This window comes from Ruditapes philippinarum, unplaced genomic scaffold, assembly GCF_026571515.1.
Source record: "Ruditapes philippinarum isolate M1 unplaced genomic scaffold, ASM2657151v2 ctg2775_1_1_1_1, whole genome shotgun sequence".
Classification (NCBI taxonomy): domain Eukaryota; kingdom Metazoa; phylum Mollusca; class Bivalvia; order Venerida; family Veneridae; genus Ruditapes; species Ruditapes philippinarum.
Window position 1 is genome coordinate 196,979 of NW_026857983.1, and position 16,756 is coordinate 213,734.

General features: G+C 31.6%; 1 protein-coding gene across 2 annotated transcripts in view; it reads left to right on the forward strand.

Annotated features, from left to right (window-relative positions):
* Nucleotides 1-16,732, forward strand: part of LOC132751660 (tumor necrosis factor ligand superfamily member 6-like) — a 36,563-nt gene extending 19,831 nt beyond the window's left edge. The window contains exons 1-4 of one of the 2 annotated variants that reach the window (XM_060741873.1): nt 11,007-11,246; nt 11,362-11,398; nt 11,657-11,755; nt 14,943-16,732. In XM_060741873.1, the coding sequence (XP_060597856.1) occupies nt 11,019-11,246; nt 11,362-11,398; nt 11,657-11,755; nt 14,943-15,355 (777 nt within the window). In that variant the 5' untranslated portion in view covers nt 11,007-11,018 and the 3' untranslated portion in view covers nt 15,356-16,732. Of the gene's footprint in view, nt 1-11,006; nt 11,247-11,361; nt 11,399-11,656; nt 11,756-14,942 lie in introns of those variants that run through there. The other variant, XM_060741874.1, reaches the window with a different exon arrangement.
* The last annotated feature ends 24 nt before the right edge of the window (nt 16,733-16,756 follow it).

A 16,756-nucleotide genomic window follows, 5' to 3' on the forward strand; every position in this document is an offset into this window, starting at 1 on the left:
AGAATTCAGATTGCTACATTTATTTCTAATGCGAGCATGGTAGACAGCAGATACACGATCGCCTTCGATATAAAATGGTGGCACAATAGGGGCTTTATATAATGTTTTAAGCTTATTTTTGAATATTGATAATGTTTCTGATTCTCTAATATGGGCTGGTAATTCGTTCCATAGTTGTATAGAGGACGGAATGACAGACTTAGCATAAATTTCTGTTCTTCTTGCTATTGAAGCATAATTAGCATTATTTCGTAGCGAGTATAAATGTGAGGAAACATGTTCGACTGTTGGTGGGAATAACTGTGATAAATATAACGGCAAAAGGTTATGTTTTTCTTTATAAATTAAAATAAGTTTTTGCATTTTTCTCCTGTCGTCTAATGAAAGCCATCCTATTTCGTTTATAAGAATTTGAATTGAAACAGATCTAGTTAGACCTGTTACAACCCTTGCTGCTTCATATTGTAGTTTTTCTAAAGTTTCTTTTTCATATTGTGTACAGTTATCCCATACAATTGATGCATATTCAAGCCTTGGACGAAGATAGAAAACATATATATGATTAAGAGTATTTCTTTTAACTTTGAATTTTATCAGTTTCATTGAACCTAGTATTTTTGATGCAGATGATACTATATTTGCGATGTGCTCATGCCAGTTACCGTCTTGGCTAAAAGTAACACCTAGATGTTTATGGTGGTCTACAAAATTAAGTTGAACATTATTAAAGTATAAATTAGGTCGATTTCGACTGACATATGTAAAGAACATCGCTTCTGTTTTTGCTGGATTAAAGTTAACCAACCATTGTTTTGACCAAGTAAGAATGTTATCGAGGTCGTGATTAATAGTTTCTTCGATTGTGTTTACATTGTTTGATGTTACTGCAAGAGAACTGTCATCTGCAAAGAGTCTTGTTACACTTAAAAGGGAATCCGCTATATCGTTTACGTAAATCAAAAATAAAAGAGGCCCAAGGACCGAGCCTTGGGGGACTCCACCGTATAAATACCTAGGTAAAGAAAACGAAGTATTAACAAAAACTTTTTGACTTCTGTTCTTTAGATAATTTTCCAACCAGTTTATCAAGTTTCCTTCAATTCCATATTGTCTTATCTTAAAAATTAAACCTTTATGCCAAACTCTATCAAAAGCTTTTGAAATATCACAAAAATTATACATGTTGATTCCCTTGTATCAAAGGATTTACAAATTTGGTTATAAATGTCTATTAATTGATAAATAGTGGAGTGGCCTGCAAGGAAGCCTGATTGGTTTTGAAAAATAAGTGAATGTTCATTAAAATAGTTATATATATGTTTAAAAATTATTCTTTCCATTACTTTTCCGACACAACTTATTAGTGATATTGGTCGGTAATTAGATGCTTCATCTTTATTTCCTTTCTTATATAAAGGCATAACATGAGCAAGTTTCAAATTAGATGGGTACATATTGTCATTTAAAGATCGATTAAAGAGTAAACAAAGAGGTTTGCATATTGATTTAGATGTTTCTTTCAACATTCTATGACTAATTTCGTCGGGACCCGAAGCTTTATTTATGATAAGATTATCTAATATATCGGTAACTTCTTGTTCTGTAATTAAAATATTATTAAGTTTTGAATGTGTTTTGAATGAAAAATCCGGAAGTTCAGTGTTTGAATCGTCAATATTTGAAATTGAAACAAAGAAATCGTTCAGTGTATTTGCTTTTTCTGTGTCAGAATATGATATATCTGTGTTATTACATTTAATAAGAGGTGGAATTTTTTCCCGAATCAGAAGAGTTTTCTTTGACGAGCATTTTTACCGTTTTCCAATATTTGCGCGAATCATATTGCTATTAAGATCGTTAAGTGAAAATTCTAAATTGTTGTAGAAAACGTTTTTGGCATGTTTTTTTTTTCATATTATTTACCTTATTTCTTGTTGTTTTTTTTGTATTTATTCCAGTCATGTACGTTATTTGAATTCAATGCTTTATGAAATTGTCTATCCCTAAGTCGCAAAGTTTTTCGAATTTCGGAATTAACCCAAGGTTTATCTTTAGGCCTTACTAACGCTATATACGAAGGAATGCATCGCTTAGCAATTTCTAAAAAAGTGTTTGTAAAATGTTCGCATGCAATATCAATATTTTCACTGATAATTAACGACCAATCGAAATCACGAATAAGGGTATTAAATGTAGTAAAATCAGCGTTATTGTAGTTCCATACTCTTCTTTTAAATGGTTTATTTGAATCAAATTCAATTTTGAAAAAAATGTAGGTGCCGAAATGATCACTTATCTCGTTTGGTGTTTCGAAAATTCCCGAATCTAAAACATGAATGTTATTTGTTGTTGCTATAGGATCAATTAATGTACTGGTAGTTGGTGTAACACGAGTTGGTACCTGAATAACGTTGGTCATATTGTTCAGTAATAACACGTCGCGAAGTTTATGATTCGAATAATTCAGCTGGTCTTCATTTATATCTCCTACCATTACTATGTGATTTTGTATTTCTAGAGCCTGTTCGAGACACCTATTTAATTTATCCCAAAAATCGACCGTACTATGAGGGGGCCTATATAAAGTGCATAATAGATATGAATGTTTTTTGTCTTCAATTTCTATCCAAAGCGATTCTGGAAGGATGTTTTCCAAAACATCTACACGTTTTGGTCTTAAAAAAGCGGAAACATAAGTTAATAACCCCCCAGCATGACATGAAATATCCTTACAAAACATATGATCGAACCTCGGTAAAATTAAGTTGTTATCTTGAACATTTGCATCCAACTTTGTTTCCGTAAAACACAAAATATCATAATCGAGAAAGTTGTCATTTACAAAGTCTAGTTTACTTCTAATGCCACGAATGTTTTGATGGTATTATATAGTTAAACAATTTTCCTTACTAATCTCGGGGCCTGGATTTGACTCAATGTCGCCTGCTCTAAGTAGTAGATATAAAAGTAAAAATGTAATAAAAACTGTAATAAAAGGGAGACAATTGTTGTACATACGTCTTACATCATGAGTTATCTGCTCATAATCACACGACCCCGCAATTGCCCGCCATAAGAGTAAGTCTTTAACTATAATCATTTCGGTATGTAAGTGGCATTGTCCAGGCAGGCAACAATGGGATCGTTATAATTAAATTGTTAATGGAGAGCAACCGGTGACGACCGACACACAACAATAAGTATACAGCAACAGTTTTAGAAAGAAAAGAAATTGAAGAATAATTAAAACAACTAAATTGGATTAACAACATACGAAGAAAAATTCAGAAAATAGGACGTAGGATAATTATTATAAATATATTAGATGCAATATTTTTAATATTTTTTTTTTCTTCAGGCTTGTTTGAATAAACACGGGAAAACATAACAAAAAAGTTAATTTTGTGTTACAAAGAATAAAAATAATTGTATTTTGTTTGACACCTAAAAAGTATTACAGGTCACTTAGTTATAGATACACAAAATATAATATTATAATAAATAACATAGCCGGATAGACAGTAATAGAAATTCATACTGGTAGCTTCACAGGATATTGTATACCATATTTTACCCAGTGAGTCTAACCATCCCACTGAAAGTAAAACTCCTTCCCGATTAAGGCGAAGGATAGAAGATAACCAGGAGAAAACTATATACTTTCTTTCTAAACTAGACCTATCAAGATATTTTATCTTATTATTAAAATAAATTAACGCTTTCTTACACAAATAGAACAGAAAAAAAGCACATGAACAAAACTCATTTTTTACATGTAAAGGAAAAAAAAGAAAGAAGAAAACTCTGTACATGCTGAAAAATCACGCCTTATTCGCTCGTTCAAGCATATCGATGTAAGGCCATACATAAACAGTTATTGCAGTTTCTTGTTGTCTTTTTCTACTATGTTTTCAAAAAACAAGAAAGTTTACACTATATTTATTACAAAGAAAAACGACAGAAATTAAGACAAAATCAAAAAAAAAATTGGATATGAATCATCAAAAAAGAAAAGAAACATCTATAGTTAGTTTATTATAACAATACTGCACAAGATCCGCTCGCGCGATAACATTAACTTCAAAATTGTTTCATATGTACCTATTAAAATGAGCATTTATACTCAATAAAGACATGATAATATCCTTTCAGATTTTAAGACGCATTTATTAAAATTGCAAGATTGTTGGCTGGTGATATGACAACTCACTTATGTAAAGTTAAAATATTGTAAATTTTAAATTAATCCTTTCATTGTTGAATAAAATAAAAGGGGTTACATTACATTTGGAAACTTTACGAATGTGCTGTTGAATGAAAAAAAATTTTTGCGCTGAATCATGGCAAATCATGAAACAAAATGGCAGTCATCTCTTACAAGATTCTAATAATTGAATAATTGACTGCATATTCTTCATGTCATTTATTTTGTAGATCAAATGTACGCTTCTTCGAGGCTGTTTTTGAATAGTACATTTCCATCATTTTCTTGTCATAGGCTAATATATGTTACAGACGATGGAACAATACATGTAGAAACGAGTGGGTATTTCTACATTTCATCACAACTCAAGTCAAAACACAACAGTATAAATGGCACAGCAGGTGTTTCGGGCGCAAATTTTAAACATGTCATATCAGAAGATAGAAAAGAGCAAGTTCTCCTAGGAGGAGAAAACTCGTTTTGTACAGCTGCTTCAGACAGTTCTAAACCGCAGTAATAATCCTAAATATATAAAAAAACACTGCCAATTGTTTTATGTTTGTATGAATAATCGTATTCATTCTAAGATTTAATGAATTTTGATTAACATATTATTCACACATTTGCTCAAAATGTAATCCAATCCGTAAGTAAATTCATGAAGAAATCTGAAAATATGAAATTATTCCTTTAACTGTTGCAATCAATATAAAAGATGTTACATATGATATAAAATGCACATATTCTGAGTGCAATTTTGAATAAAAATTACTTTTATTAAAAATGCAGTCACATAAATTTACACTTCATTAACTCATCTGTTTTCTAAATTAAGTTCATTGGTTGGATGACTTATACCTTACATGTGATTTACTTTGTAGATCAATTGAACGCTTCTTCGAGGCTGTTTTGGAAAAGCGCCTACCCATCGTTTTCTTGTCCTAGGCTGAGATATCTGACAGATGATGGAACAATACACATAGAAACGAGTGGGTATTTCTACATTTCATCACAACTCAAGTCAAAACACTTCATTATAAATGGCACAGCAGGTGTTTCGGGCGCCAACTTTAAACATTTCATTTACAGAATATCAGAACACAGAAAAAAGCAAGTTCTCCTGCTATTTGTATCAACCTCTCATCCTGGCAGTCTTGTTCCCGAGTCTCAAGATAACTATTTCAGCATTTATAGTGTGTAATGTGCACATATTTTTCCATAGATAAAGATTAAGCTAAAGAAACAATATGCTTGTATGTTGTTTTGAGTATTTTCAGTCTTTTTAAAGTTTTTCTTCATTTATATCAAAAGTAAACTATGGGATAATTTAAAGTAATTTTGTTTTTAAAAGAATGCACCCTGTCCACTATGGCTGATATTTGGACTAGCGGGCAACAAGGATAGGGACACATATAAAAACAAAGGAATCACTTAAAACTTGACTATACCTGAAACCGTAAATCAAATAACAATGCTGTTTAGTTAAGAACTATGTTCATAGTACTACATGTCGAAAGAGGTTCTCAGCAATCATCGACTTGTGGATTAATGTAGCAGACGTAGTAAAAATGATCTCACATTTGATCTCACATGTATTTTAATGCAGATATTTTACATTAAAACAACCTCTTATTGTGTTAAAGTATGTAATAATATGCTTTGTGAAACTCATACTTTTATCACCATGTTCATTTTGTTTGTTAGTTTCGGTCCTCAACGTTTATCACTTGTATGCATCTGAAAATAGGAATTTTGTAGAAGAGCAGGAAATAAAGAGAGTTCTTATGATGTGGATCTATAACATTATTGTTATTTCTATTCAAATTAATTTATTCTCATTCCTCTTATTAACCATTTTAACGAACATTTTATATTAACAAAGTGCATTGGTCTATTAAGGACACATTTTGCATTAGTATTTTAAATATTTATAAAAACAATAAATAATGACTTATATTAAAAATCATATGGTTCAAATGCTGAGAGTATATTGATTACATTTTAAACATGTGAAATTAAATTGTTTAATTTCTTGTTTACGAAGATATCATAAAGCTCGCCAGATGCCTGTTTTATACTTATTTCTTAAACTCATGTAATCAAATCAAATTTAATATGTTATGACATCTCATGCGAGACCCTTTAAGTCTGTACCGTTAAACCTAAAACCATATATTTGTTTCATTTCTCCCTTACCAGAATACTAAATAAAACATATCTTATCAGAAACAGTAGTTTAAATTTATTGAATGTTTCTTTGTATTTTTACAGCTCAAATCGTTTTTGTGTTGTTTTTTTATTAACTATACTACAAAGAATTAATGAAATAAAGTTTAACAAATCAAATTCATAATAGTTTTATCTTAAACATTGCCATTCCAGAACTTGTTAAGCTTACTGTATTACAACTTTGAAGACAACAGCCTTTATTATCAATGCCTCGTCAAACATTAACATGATAACCTTACTTAACATGAGCTACTTTAGTTCCCGTTCAAGAGTAATTATCATAAATGACATCGCTTACCTAGGTTCCTCTACGTAGTCTTCATCGGTGCAAACATACTTCCTGGGGCGTGCAACCCATTTCTGAAATGTGTCAACATAAAAGCATAGATAATATTAAGAAATCCTAATAAACAGGAAATGACAATGTAACGTCACGCTGTATGCAGTCGAAATTTCGCGGGCAAAAACTTGCAGTTATTACGTTCTTGTAATAAGGGGGCAATTTTTTCATATAGTATTTCATGCGCCGCCCGTCACATATGTTAATTTGTAAACGCTCCGAATTTATAATTTGTAAACGCTTCGAATGTTTAAGTAGAAATAAAGGAATTTCGATGTTGTAAGAATGCTAAACATATTAAACTATATTCAAGCAGAAATATTGACAGAGTAACTGAAGAAAAAGCAGTAATGGTCAAAGTCTTTTTCCTTCTGCGACATACCTCGTACATAATGAAAACTTGTTGACATTAATTCGGTTTTGGTTTTAAGTCATAGTCAAGGTAAAATTATGATTTAAAAATACGTTTGACAATCAGAATGTAAATAATTGACATACATTCATAGACAAATCCGAAATATCATCCACAGTTAAGCACTTTCAGTTTATAAATTTTATAAAAAGGACAGTTTCTTTTATTTCTATAAATTTACTTAAGTTAGGTGGACTTTATAACGATAAAATGGAATATACTAAATCAACAAAATTAATGCAAGAATTTCAAATACTATTTGATTTAATGTTTAGCTAAGACCATATCCCTTCTGTGTATTCATTTTATAGTGTTCTTTATGGATCCGAAGACTGACAGTCCTCGCCTGGCGCCTCGCGGAGCGAAAATACGAAAAACTCACTTTTCTTCATGTATTCGCCTGGCGCCCTGCGGTGCGGCAGTACAACATAGTTTGGTTTAAACATATTTATTTAAGCTCGATTGCGAAACAAGTTCTTGCAACTTATATTAATCACTTTCGAGTCCGCTTCCTGGAACCAACCAGTACTGGTGTCATATGGAGAAACATGGTCGTGACCCGAGTAGGGCTCGAACCCATGGTCTCTGGGTTGAGAGGCAGACACCTTAACCACTAGGCCACCGCTCCCCTAGACATAGTTTAGGTCAGAATCTAGTATTGTTTTCCCCATCGGCTTTCATCATGATAAATGATCCTTAATCTTACCTACAATTGATTTATCGTGCTAAAGAGGTTAGAAATTTAGGAGAATAAATTGTCTGACACATACAAATGATTTTGTTATATAGGGTTTGGAAAACATTGAAATGGATGAAATATTTTGTTTTTTTAAGAGAACAATATAGTGTTGGTTTCTTAATTAGTTTTCACACTTAACAGCATTCCATTCGTATCCAGTCACCTAATGTCTCATTGAATCTTACGGTTTTCCTTGATCGTTTTTAAGTCAATCGCGGACAATGTTAAAATATAAGTATTATAGTTAAATAATCCAAAAATAACCATGAATAAACTTCCAGGTTTATAACTAGTTGATTTATTGATCGAAAAATAATATGTTTTTTTCTTCTTACCGTTAAATATCCAGTGTAATCTTTTGCGTGTTTAGTGTGTTTAGTTTACTGATTATAATGGAATCAAACAAATCAAATAGGGAAGATAGATCACATAACACATTTCAGGTAAACTTTTTTTCAATTTTTAAATGGTTACATGACAATATATTTTGTTGTTTCTTTGTAGGGTCTACGTTATACATGAATATGCCGCTTTTTCCCCTCTGCGGTAAGATAGTTTACAATGATTTTAACGTTACAACAATAACGCATTTTCTTTATATTTTCCGTTCATTTAATTTTTTTGCACATGGTGCTAAGATAACATCTCGAATATACAAACGCCGCAGGTTTCATCCTTATCAGTTGATAAATTTATAAGGAAAATTCGACAAGTTCGTAAGCAACGTAATGACGTCATCCTAAGAATACAACTCATTCATAAAAGGCACGAGAATAACGTCAATATAAACTTACATTGGTGGGGTTTGAAGGATGATTAGTCAAGTAGTGGTTTAACTTAATATAATCAAAACAGTCTGAAACGTAAACTTAAAATATTTAAAACTTGAATGATATTGTAAACCATTTTTGTAGATCTATAATATCCTTATACATTAGCAACAATAAGGTGGAAAATAGAACAGCGTTATACGAAAATCAACAGCGGAAACGATCTCCGCTTGAAAAATAATGTTAGTGATCTTTCTTATTCCCTGCGGTCTGGAGACCGCAGGGTATTGGTACGCGTTTAACTTTTGAGGCATGGAGGAGCACGTGACTTGTTTTCGGTACATGGAGGAGCATGTGATCTGTAAACCGTACATGATTGGTTAATTGACCTTTTAGAAAACCTAGCTAAATACCGTTTGCCGGTACGTTACGGATTTACCTCTAAGGGAATTGTCCGAATTACACCTAATTAAGAACAAACAACTATTACGTGATATTTCTAATTTTCTATAATTATTTTACCGTTTAAGGTGGAAAAACTTGAATGATGTGTTTGAAAATGATCAATGTATCTTTAAAATCTATCTCAAATTTTAAAAACAATAAATTGTTCATACTGAAAATCTACAAAATTAAAATATTCGTAGTGGCATATGCCATAATAAATAGAGATATATTTTATGCGTAAACTTGTGTTCGTACTTTATTCTTTGTTTGCTCGGAATTATCTGGGACATACGATATGTCGTATGTCCCAGGAATTATTCATAAAATGGCAGACCTGTTTAATCATTTTATTAAAAACAAATAATTGTTTTATGTTCGACCTTCTCCGGGCTTCAATGGTCACCAGTTTCCAAAGACCTTCTTCTATATTGATCGATTATTGTCAACTATATTCCTGATACAAACGTTTATTTATCCCCCCCACAAACAATGATGAAAATAGTTCAATGAAATATCTTTATATCATTAAAAATGTTCCCCGCAGGAAACCATTTTACTTGTTCTCACTTGTTAGACCGAAATAATATCAGTTTCAGCGGTGTCTTGTCGTGTCGATGCAAAATAATAACCGCTTAGGCATACGGCCTTCGTGGTCAATTCATAAACATTAACCCTCACCGGTAATAAATAGCCGATAAATACCAGTGAAAACGATATTATTTCTTAAAACACCTCCCTGCATCGCCCCTTTTTTCCCTATTTCTATTTGATGTCATACAGGTAGTCCTTTAGTCGGTTATACATGTATTTGACAAGCCTTTAAGGAATAAAGCTATTGATGTTTTTACCATACGTGTGATACTGTCATGTGGTTTTAAACTCACTATGTCATTGTAACCTATGCAATTTTGAGTCATTTTTTTCTATTGTTAAAATCTCCCCGTGCATCTCAACAATGATTCACCATGATCATCAACTTGTTACCATTTATCTTACGTTGAAACCCTCTTCACAATATCCAGGAATATGGCTTTTGAACACATACAGAAGTACCTCAAATATTGACTAATCAAATTATGTTGAATACATTCAAAAAGTGTTTAGGGAAACTACCTTAGATAATCACCCAGTTTAACAATTTATTACAAAATAATAAATTTTATCAGCGAAAGAATTTCGGTGTATTTATAGACTACATTTCATATTGCTGTATGAATTATCAAATTATTTTTTTACCCGTTTAGTTTCCGAATTTGACATAACTTTAACAACATAACAATGTGAAAATTCGGCTTTCGTTGATAAAGAAAATGGAGGAAAATATATTCCATACTTTGGATTGACATAAAAGCAAATGATATTGATCACATTAGGTAATCATTGAATTGTAAAAGAATATTTCAAGAATGCCCTCTCGAGTTCAGAATGTAACCCGTAATTGTATTTTGAACACGGATACGGATTTGTTTTGTTATCATATAATGCCTGTAGTTAAAAATCAATTAATAACAAATTATAATATTTGGCTTTTTTGCACGCTGATATGCTCATTCATTGCTGATGTACTATTGTATATGTTTAGACGTTAGTTATAGAGCTTATTTGATATTTTCTTTTAAATAGGAAAAATTTCCAAACACATGACTTGAAAATATTGATAGAATTGGCAATGTCATACGTATTTCATAATTGACAAGAACATAATGTAACGCCATGTTAAAAAAGTCCAAACGTACATTCCAAAGGCATAGTACAAACTGTTTTCGACAAAGCCTACTTATGCAATTAGCTGAATCAACTTTACTGTCACATACATCACTCATTTTTTATTTCAGAAAACATGTCTGACTCTCCTTATTTTTACAACCGTCTCTGAAATGATATCGTTGTCGTCAATTACCGGTCATTGGCGACAGTTAAAGTCGGCCAAAATGGCTCTAAATGAATCCAACATGTGTCTCCCGTTGAGAACACTTTTCATAGGATCTGTTGAAGATGATAACTACCATTGTCCAGACGGACTTAAGGAGAAGGTCAACAAAACAGAAGAAACAAAATTATGTTGTGGATCTATGAGCATTCTCTTAAAAAAAGTTTCCGCAAAGGTACATAAACAACAGCATTATTATCTGACATGATGAAATATTCTTAAATTCATATGTTTTGCATTTAAACAGCATTAGATATGCCATATACTTTGTATTTCAATTTTATTTACAGATTGTTAACGACAAGTATGATGACGATGCTTTTCCTGGTAAGTAATACTATACTTACTTACAGTACATGCACCACTTTGTTTGATACAAACAGTTACCAATAATGATCTATTTTATTTTTAAAGATGATGCCTTAAAATAATTTTGAAAATAAATCAAAATTTCATTTGATAATTAATATGAAAACTTCATTCCCATCATTATATAAAACCTTTCGGAGAGAAGTAAACCGAACTTCCGCTTGTGTACTAATTAATGTAGAAAACTAAATATTTAATGGTGTATCATTTATGTAGAAATTGCATCACTTGATATCACGGCATTTAACTGTTCCGAAAAGAAGACAGTACAGCTGGAAGCAAATCTTGTAGGTATTTCGGGTGATAATCAACAAGGTAATCTATGGCAATTTATTGATTTATTGTCAATTATGTGAGGCACACGCAAAATTGATTTATATTCAATAATGATATGATAATATCCTTTCAAATTTGAAGACATACTTTTTAATTATCAAAATTGAAAAATGTTTGGCTGGTAATCTGAAAACTTACTCAAGTTAACTAAAATTAATTTTTGTAGAATTAATCAGTTTATTATTGAATAAAATAAAATGGGTTTCTTGAAATAAGGATAAGTTACGAACGTGCTATTGAATGAAATAGTATTTTTGCGCTCAATCATGAAAAATCATATTTAAAGATTGTTTGCAGTCTAAACTAAACTAAAGCTATATGACGAAAAAGGTAAAGTAACGTTCAGAGGAACGCCCCGCCTGATCCTAATCAAATACTCTAACATTGAATACAATGTGGCCATACCACGTGACTTTTCGGGTACGGAACACGCCGATTTTTCATCCGATTCAGGTATGTTTTTTATTCACAACTTATTTATTACTCAACCGATTTTGATGAGATAAGGCGCAGAGTACCCGTAATTATATCAGCTATCCATGGTATATCAAAATTCTGAAAACCCCTGAATGGTTTTTGAGAACATTCGAGTACAGTTTTCTTTTCATAGCCTGGGCCGAGGGGAACGGTACACACTCATTTGTCATAACAAGCAATTTCTAGCAAGTCATATGTTTTTTGACACTATTTCATAGAAAAATACATGTTAAATCTGATATATTTACTATGTCCAATGTATCGAGTGAATGCAGTGATGTTTTAGCATATTTTTATAAAGTTATGTTGAAATGGTACGGAACACACTGTTATTTCAAAAGATACGGTACACACACAATTTATGTCTTTGTAATAATTCTAAAATAAAATATATTAAAATTTAATTTCAATTATAATGTGAGTGATTTTTTTCATAGTTATACATTTTATTAATCTAAAACAGAACCCAGGGACCTGTTTTGCAATGTATCATAATGCTTACTTTTAATGTTTATATGTATTTGTGCACTATATTTCAAGAGATCAGCTTAACATTTACAACCTCCATGTAATTGTCCTATTTAAAATCACCTAGGGTATGTTAAACACTTCGATCTTCACAGAATCAGGTAGTTGCGCTATATAGAAATAAAATGTTATATAATGCAGTGTTTATTGTTGTTTATTGTTATTTTTTATTTCTTTTAGTTTAAGTGAAGTAAGAAATGTCTTTTTGCTTCATCCTGAAAAAATAAAACAAGGTCATGACCTTAATCGCTGAAAAGTATCATTACTTGATAACAATTTATATATATTTATATTTTGTTAATAATAAGCAAGTCATTAGGTACAATTTTGCAATATCATGGTCATTTTTAATTAATCAGAGCCTGAAATTTCGCTACCATTATTTGTTTGGTCTGACGACCCAAACAAATAAAAATGTAGTCGCCATTGCTTAAATTTTTAATGTTTAAAGGCATGAAGCTTTAAAAATAACTTTTAATTCATGTAATTAGGTCATTTTTGGTTTGGTTTCACGGCTCATAAATCTGATATTACCATGTGGCGACTTTCGAGTTTTACAAGTGCCCCTTTGGGTATAAATAAAGGAACGAACGGGCACCTGAGTAAAACGATCGACATTCTGTACGGTAGTAAGAAAACTTTCTCACATAAAAAATCGAAACATCGAAGTCACTTGTGGTCTCGTACCTACTTCATGTAGTATATAAAACAGAACGCAGCCTCCAAAATCCATAGCATTTGATTGACAAAATTGGTATTATCAAAATATCATTTTATTTTTAACACAAACACGCAAGCACACATATCCATGAACTCAAGTGTTAAATGCATCTTGAAATGAAAGTCCAAGATAAGCATCATTTTACCAAATTTCCTAACATGTATATCCTTACATGTATATGCAACAAGGTTACCTTGTATAAACTACGTTACGTTATATAACAGGCCTTGTTCCCATATGGGTTCTTCAAATTATCAAATTTTAATTTTGATTGCACGTTAAACTGCGAAATATATTTGTCCATATGTAGATAATTTGATAATTTAGATACATGCAGTTAGTTTGGGACCCTGGCAGATGATTCATACCAAATATCATGTGGCCGAAAAAAACTTTAAACTTTCCGTGATTTAAAAAAAATCCACTTATATCAAAACCAGCGTTTTTTCTCCAAATTCGATTATTTAAACAACATTTTGCAAGGAACATATATTTCCAACTTACTCCTAACTTCTTGTTGTTTATATATTCATACTACGTTTAGACAGTCATTATATATTCGAAAAAACATAACACATAACACATAAAAACATAACAGATGTCCATGAATTTCATAATTCGTTTTATAATCCAAAAGAATATACCTAATTGTTTCAAATGAAAATCAAAACAAAACAAAATTTTGAATGTCTTCCATAAAATTTTAACATTTTATAGTTGCTCAACATATAAAATCAAATTTTGCGCAACGTACTCTCAAAATGTTCTTTTATGTTTTGAATAATCCTGTTTACATCAAACTGTAGGCATAATGCTACTTTGCAAAACAGGTCCCAGGGTTCTCGTTTAAATTAATAAAATGTATAACTATGAAAAAAATCAGTCACATTATAATTTAAATTAATTTTTTTATATATTTTATTTTAGAATTGTTTCAAAGACAGAAATTGTGTGTGTACCGTATCTTTTGAATTAGCAGTGTGTTCCGTATCACTTAAACATAACTTTATGAAAATATGCTAAAACATCACTGCATTCACTCAATAAGTTGGACATAGTAAATATATCAGATTTAACATGTATTTTTCTATGAAATAGTGTCAAAAAACATATGACTTGCTAGAAATCGCCTGTTATGCCAAATGAGTGTGTACCGTTCCCCTCGGCCCAGGCTATGAAAAGAAAACTGTACTCGAATGTTCTCAAAAACCATTCAGGGGTTTTCAGAATTTTGATATACCGTGGATAACTGATATAATTACGGGTACTCTGCGCCTTATCTCATCAAAATCGATTGAGTAATAAATAAGTTATGAATAAAAAAAATACCTGAATCGGGAGAAAAATCGGCGTGTTCCGTACCCGAAAAGTCACGTGGTATGGCCACATTGGAATAGATGACTGCATATTCCACTATTCTATATGTCATTTATTTTGTAGATCAAATGAACGTTTCTTCGAGGCTAATTTGGAATAGTACCTACCCATCGTTTTCTTGTCCTAGGCTGAAATATCTGACAGACGATGGAACAATACACATAGAAACGAGTGGGTATTTCTACATTTCATCACAACTCAAGTCAAAACACTACTCCATAAATGGCACAGCAGGTGTTTCGGGCGCAAATTTTAAACATTTCATTTACAGAATATCAGAAGATATAAACGAGCAAGTTCTGTTAGAAGGAGAAAAATCATTTTGTGCAGTTGCTTCAGACATTTCTGAATGTACAAGTTTTATCGGTGCTGTTTTCAAACTTGTGACCGGAGACCAGATATATGTATCCACCTCACATCCAGGCAGTCTTCTTCTTGCGTCACAAGATAATTATTTTAGCATCTATAGTGTGTAATACGCACATATATTTCCATTGATACAAATTATCCCAAAGAAAAGATGAGCACATTTATGTTATTTGTTGTAATATTTCCAGTGTTTTTTAATATTATATTGAGTTATAAGGAACTTATTATAATTTTATCTACTTATTAACTAAAACTATACGACAAGAAATGTAAAGTTTCGTTTAGAGGATTGCACCCTGCCGACGATGGATATAGTGTGGCACTTACGGGCAACAGGGAACAGATAATTGAATCACTTAAAGCAGGGCTATACCTGACTTTTCGCTTTGCGGGGTCCCGGGGCGAAAATACGAATGGCACAAATCAGCCACCATAATTTTATTTGTGCACTTAAAAAAACATTTAAGCGCGACCCATTCCCTACCCGATATAACTACCGTATACATTATACAATGGTATAATATTACACCCTCTGCATGTTAACCTGTTTTTAAAGTGCTTTGTTAAATATAAATGATTGTAATAAATGTGCTGTGTTCGTGACATTTACATTGATTAAAATTGGTCATAGTTGATTTTTCATAAAAAACGTAAATAGTCAATGGCAATTCAAAAAGCTTACTTAAGACCCCTATATATTATTACATTAGAAATAAACAGTAACTGTTAATGTGTGAGGTTTAAATTAATTCATAATATGCGTTGGTTTTTATTCAACATAAACTTCGAGTTTGACATGCAGTTAGGGAATGAGGTATGTCCTTCCGCGCGAATAACATCAATTATTTCCAATCAAAAATATAAATAAAGTATACCAACTGAACATAAGCTTTTCAACAGTAAAAAAAATCTGAAAATTCTCCAATTGGCCGTGCACATGCTGGTTCATGGGATCCTAATTGCTGAGGTTGTAGCTCGTGGTGGTGCTTCCTGGCAATCAGTCCGAAGTCCTCGGCAGCGACTTGCGCAGTCCGCGGATGCAAAGAGTTACCAAAGAGCGGAAGGCAGTCTACAAGACCACTATCTCTTGAACTAACACCCTAGAAATAATAACGTTGGAAAGTTTAACGGTTTGAATTCTTCTTCTTAAACTTATTTCATGATGTATTGTTTCTTTTTTCCTTTTTAGTTTCAATAAAAAAATTCTGTTACAATGACTATTGAATTTACTTTTTCTATTCACATAATATGTTGCACATATTGGATGTGGCGGCGAATTGTTTTTGTAGAATAAAAAGTCAACCAGTGATATGAGATGAACGGTTATTTTACAAAATTAATGTACAACTAAAAATTGAATAATCAAATACATATTCGCTTTAATTAAGGCCACGGTAGAACTAATCTTTTTATCTGACAGATTGAACATAGATTATATGTATAAATAATTAATCAAGCACTGCTATTATTCTCTGCCGGGCATGTATTGATCGCATAAACACGTCATG